General features: G+C 37.2%; 1 protein-coding gene across 1 annotated transcript in view; it reads left to right on the top strand.

Moving 5' to 3' along the window:
* Positions 1-1,429: 1,429 nt before the first annotated feature.
* Positions 1,430-6,115, top strand: part of mtnr1aa (melatonin receptor 1A a) — a 67,405-nt gene continuing 62,719 nt past the window's right edge. Inside the window, exon 1 of the mRNA XM_067403413.1 lies at positions 1,430-1,613. Within this exon, the coding sequence (XP_067259514.1) occupies positions 1,430-1,613 (184 nt within the window). The remainder of the gene's footprint in view (positions 1,614-6,115) is intronic.

Below are 6,115 nucleotides of genomic sequence, written 5' to 3'. Positions count from 1 at the left end.
GACACCGCAGATGTACACCTGTAAAAGGATTCTTGATATCTTGAATACTGTTGTCATGGCAACGGGTCAAACTTTAATATTCTTTTGGGAGTTTTTGAGACTCATAGCATACTTCAAGTTGCATGAAACTCGATACACACATCAGAGTTGTCGACCGTTACACACTGGCAAAACCTTAGAAATGGGCGTGTATTTAGGTTATTAGTAGACCTATTAAATATGTTTTATTTATGACAGCTTAAGTTTTACTTATTTAAATTTAAGGTTAAAATTATTTTGCACATAGTTTTTCCCCATCAATAAAAATTCCAGCAATGAAAACAAGCCACTGCTTTATTTGTGGCCAAGCAATGCACTGCACTGACTATAAAACTCCTCACTGCATCATCATTTGGAATGCAGCTCAGATAATCAAATTAGAGGACTAGAAGTAATTTTTGTATTACGCTGCCTGCGGCAATCAAATTATTAGAAGAAGAAACTTACTGTTGTATATAATTATTATTTCATGATGTATAATTATTATTATTATTTATTTTTTTTTTTTTACAAAATATTATAGCCTACACAGCAAAATCTCCAGAGTTAAATCAGCTCTGCTAAGAGTACATATGGTCCCTCTCTAAATAGTGTTAAAATAACACTTAAGCGGAGTTTAAGTTAATGAGATAATTAAGCAATTAATTAAGTGATGATCGTGCATTAGTGATGAACACATGCTGTTAACAAGCAGAATCACTGAAGAAAAGAGAAACACAAGAACAACAACTGACTTCAGTCACAGCCTTATTAATTGCTTAATTATCTCATTAACTTTAACTCTGCTTCAGTGTTACTTTAACATTATTTAGAGAGGGACCATATGTACTCTGAGTAGAGTTAATTTAAATCTGGGGATTTTACTGGGTATTTAAAATAGGTGTGAATCATAATAATAATAATAATTATTATTATTATTATTATTTGTATTATTATAGTATTAAGAGAGCTGGCTGAGAATTTCCACGAATATCCTACATTTTCCTGAATGAAAAACAGGATAAAGCTTCTTTTAGTGCGGATAAAAAATAATGAATGAGCAGATGAAAGAGGGTTCATACAGCGCAAGATGGAACGGGTGAATAAAGCAACATTACCGATGACGACCACAGGGTGGCAACACACACAACTCTGCAGTTAATCACATGTTCACAGGAGCTTTGAAGTTGCCTGTGGATGTCATGTACCAACATTGTGATGGGTGCACACATAGCCATAAAAGTGCAGACCCCGACACACGAAAGCCCCGACGAGAAAACAGAGGAAAGTTGTCCGGGGCGCACAACTTATCCAGACCTCAAGAAGAGATGAGATGCCACCGGAGAGACGCGCGCCACCTGAACTGCACGGTTTATTTTGTTGACTGAGAAAAGTTTCATGAAGATATACAATGTTTATGAATGGGAGTTCTCTGAACAGCTCTGCACTGGACCCTAGCGAGCAAGCATTTCACCGGCCGCCCTGGGTCACTACTACTCTCGGGTGTTTCCTCATATTCACTATAGTGGTGGATATTTTAGGAAACCTGCTGGTGATTTTCTCCGTCTACAGAAACAAGAAACTTAGGAACGCAGGTGAGTTGCGCGCGTGAGCTAGCACAGGTACATTCTCGTTTGACACGCTCGTCACATTTATTCCACATTAACAGCTTAAATGTGCTGTTTCGAAGCATGGAGACAGAAGATGATACAGCACTGACAGGCAGGATTCAGAAAGATGAGCGCGCACCTGTATCTGATAAACGCGCACGTTTCATGTTTGCAGTGATATAGCCTACAATTCAGTGTGGTCCCTTAACGCTCGCTGATAAACGTAAGATTTTGTTTCAAATGCAGCCAAATTGAACTTTAAGCTACAAACGTGTGGGTGTTTTTACGCACGGCTGTTTGCAAAAGTGCCATCATGTCGAACATGAATACCAGCGCTCACAAATAAAACGTTATATTATTTTGGTTGATTCCACACTAGGCTATATTCCAGTGTTCATGTTACAGTATAATTATAAATACAGAGTAATACAAATTAACGACATGTGCTTGATATCTAATTATTTGAGCAACTTGTAAACATATTATTATGACTTAAAATGTTAATATGGACACCGTTGCATATTTGGTCGAGTCCATCAAATATAAGGCAGTACTCTAGAGATGCTTCAACCCATTCAGTGCCCATTCCGTTATGTTTATGAATTCTGCCATTAAATTTACCTCAATAAAATGAAGCTGGGAGGTGGCATTAGTAAGATAAGTCATAACATATTCTTATGGTAGACTGTGATGTCGATTATAATAGACAGTGGTCTCAATGTGAACTATGTAGGCTACTCTGTACTATTGCAAAACAGCTAGATTTGATTTCAGTGATAATCCTACTACAGGTTTTGTCTAGTCTTCATCAAATTTGAGTGCCTTTCAGACCATGTCTGACAAAGTTATTATAGCTATACAAAACCATTTGCCTAACAGCAGCACTAGGAGATTTTAGCAGTGCTTCATGATTTGTGAAAACTTCTAAAGTATTTTTATTTAGTAAGATGCCAAAACTGGGGGTGGCATGGCACTGTGCATAATTAAAAAAAATAAAAATAAAAAAACCTGGAGCTGGTCAGTAAAAGGTTGCAGGTTTGAACCCCACAGAAGGTGATCCAAGGGCCATCATTGAACCATGGAGCAAGGGACATAACCCCATAATGTTTGCTCCAGTCTAGTGATTCTCCCTTCAGTAAGTGTATACTTGTCTACATAAATGCTGCATTTAGATTTTTTTTTTTTTTTTTTTACTTTGTTTTTGATGACCTTTTACCATTCAGAACAATTGAAAAAGAAAGAAATGAATTCCACTAGACTATTCCTATTAGCTAAGTTTGAATTATATATATATATATATATATAATTCAGGTCTGAAGGGGTTAAATGAATTATTTAGGCACTTCATATCTGTGTACCTGTCAGTAGTTGTGCTTTTGGTCTTCATTCTTTTCTTCTTTTGCCGTTTCATCTTTTGAGATTGCACGTATTTGAGTATTAAACGCTGAACTGAAGGCTGTTTGTCTCTACTAGGGAAAATGAACTCGTTCATTGGATTTGATTGACATGCTGAGCCGGATATATGGCAGTTTATTTTGGCATTCATCTGTCCACATCAGTATGAAGTGCCATGGGATTGTGTTTCTTGTCCTGTCAATCATAGAGTTGGAAAATAAAATACGGCCAGGAAACTTGTCCAAATCAGATGAGCAGATGAGTGCTGGAAAACGTGACTCATATAGACTCGTTAGAAAAACATCGGACTCAATTTAATTAAGCTTTGACCCACATTGTCGAAACTGACATTTTTCCAAGGAGCTCTTTAAATGCGTGTTGGGAGCGCGGATATTTGGGACGTTAGAGAAGTGTATGGAAAGGGCGCGAACATGTTTGTTGTGCTCGCGTGCCAGAGGAGGCTGTTTCAGTGTCAAGTTCACGCGCTCCCCACTGTCAGTTCTCGTGCGCCTTTGCACTGACCGACGCTAATCACAGAGATTGCAGCATGCGCGTCTGTACTTCGCCATGTGATTCATGCTTTCATTCGTTTGGTAACAGTTTTAATCCCCTATTTCATTTCTAATCCACAAGAATCAAATATACACGTGCTTATAGTCCATATAGCTACAGAAAAATAACTAGAAGCCTATGATATGTTCACTTAAATTTAAATATATAAGAGAAATTATGCTCACAAAAATGCTCATATTTGTTATTGTAATTAGTTCTATTGGGATAATGCGTTGCCAAGTCATTGTAAAAGTCACATCAAATACCACATTCAAAGACGCTATTACTAATATACTATCCAGTCATTTAACTGGTAGCCTGGATAGTATAGTTTAAGAGACCAATAAACCAACTGCAGATTTATATGATAGAGTTTCTTGCTATTTAAACCCATTTTTTTTTTCTTTTATATTCTTTAAGGAAGAGTGTTATTGACTGCTATTGTTGGAAATGATTGGAGAGACAGAGTGGAAGACCAGGTAGTTGTCATAGAAAGACCAGAGAAAAGACTATTCGAGAGATTGCGGACTTCCTTAAGGAAACAGGTTAGAGAGGCCATGAGAAGATTAAAGCAACATCCTGACACAAACTTTAGAGTGACCAGTTATATTTTGTTGTTTTTGAATAGATGCTGTAAAATGCTTATTTGGAAGTGCCTTGTGTGCCCACTCTGACTTTTCAATTTGCAATTAAATAAATGGTTGGGTTTCCAAGTTTTATGGGGAATTTCCATAGACGTAATAATTTTTATACTGTACAAACTGTATATTCTATCCTCTAACCCTAACCCTAAACACAACCCTCACAGAAAACTTTGTGCATTTTTACTTTGTCGTCAAAAAACAAAAAAAACAAAAACATAATTCAGTATGATTTATATAATTTAGTATATTACTGTCCTTGTAGGACCACACACACACATTTATATGCACGTAAACAAAAAACATGACAAGCTTACGTTTGGGTGCAAATCTTAAGTTGATGAGTGCTTGTCTTGAATATTTGGCATCCTTGAAAAATAATGTAATTTGTGAAAAACATGTCAGTTTTTCCCCTTTATAAGGACGTGTCACATCAGCTCCTAACTTTACTTTTTTACTTTTTTTTTTTTTTTTTTTTTTTTAGCTGATTAAACAGACAGCACATTTAAAACTGGCTCTTCCCTTGGCTGTTTTCATTTAGTGAAGATTGGCTCATTTAAAGGTGCTACTTGTATGTTGGAGTCACACCTGGATTTTGTCCAGCAGCCCAGAGGCAAACCAAGCAGAGCAGGACAAAACATGGTCAAAATTTTACTGTGGACCCCCACCTCCCCCCGGCCACTCTGCACCTGCTTGGCTTGCTTCACATCTGAAGAATTGCACAGAAACACACACACACACACACACACACACACACACACACACACACACACACACACACACACACACACACACACACACACACACACACACACACACACACACACACACACACCACGAACAATTAACACAAAGTCCCTGTTGAAATTCAGAACGATCGAAGCAGCCACCACAACTGCTGGACATATGGCTGTCCTCTAGTGCCAGATGAACGAGTGACAGTGTGCTGGGGGAGGAGTGCTGTGCCGCTGCCTGTGTGATTGCAGTGCTCACCCATAATCTGGGACGTCTCTCTCTCGAGTCATTGTACGTGCAGCGGGCAATCGGAGCCTTGTTTTTAGGTCAGAGGAGGATGTGTGTGGTCACAGAGAGCTCTTACTGTATGCAACCCACAGGCTTTAGCACACAGCTCAGGTTTACACTAGAGTGTTTTTTTGTGGTATTTGTACAGTTGGTGCTGCAATTCGCAAACACACTTTTACTTCTGTTGAGTGAAGAGAGTTGTGTGCAGTGAAGACGTGGAGTGCAGTACTAGGATGATTTTGAAACTTTTTTTTACAACCACAGGGTCAGTGTTCTTAATCAAATGAAAGTAAAGAAATTATATTTTTTGTTGGTCATTTGTCATACATATAGTATGGGGTTTGGGGTCAGTAAGATTTTTTTTAACTGTTTTTGAAAGAAGTCTCTTACGCTCACCAAGGCTGGATTTATTTGATTAAAAATATAGTAAAAACTGTAATATTGTGAAATATTATTACAATTTAAAATAACTGTGTTTTTCAGGATTCTTGTATAATTAGAAAGTTCAAAAGAACAGTATTTATTTTAAATGGACATCTTTTTGTAACAGTATATATATATGCCCTTATATCCACTTGATCAATTCCTTATTGAATAAAAGTTTACATTTCTTTAATCAATTTTCTTTCACTTTTTGAAATCACCTAATGTGTCCCCCACTTTATGAGGAATAGGAATGGCATTAAGTTTAACTTAATTGTGCTTAATTGCAGACAGTCCCAGAAAAATAATTGTATTTGTTCACATAAAATGTATATCCGAGTAGGCTGGTGGCTTTGGCAGTGAGTGGGACCGACTAACACGTAAGTGGTAATCCCATAACTAAAACTGAAATCATAAAAAAAGTGTTACTTGAAATAAAATGAGAACTTCTTT

This window comes from Chanodichthys erythropterus, chromosome 12 (genome assembly GCF_024489055.1).
Source record: "Chanodichthys erythropterus isolate Z2021 chromosome 12, ASM2448905v1, whole genome shotgun sequence".
NCBI classification, from domain to species: Eukaryota; Metazoa; Chordata; class Actinopteri; order Cypriniformes; family Xenocyprididae; genus Chanodichthys; species Chanodichthys erythropterus.
This window is presented reverse-complemented; position numbering and strand designations above follow the sequence as displayed.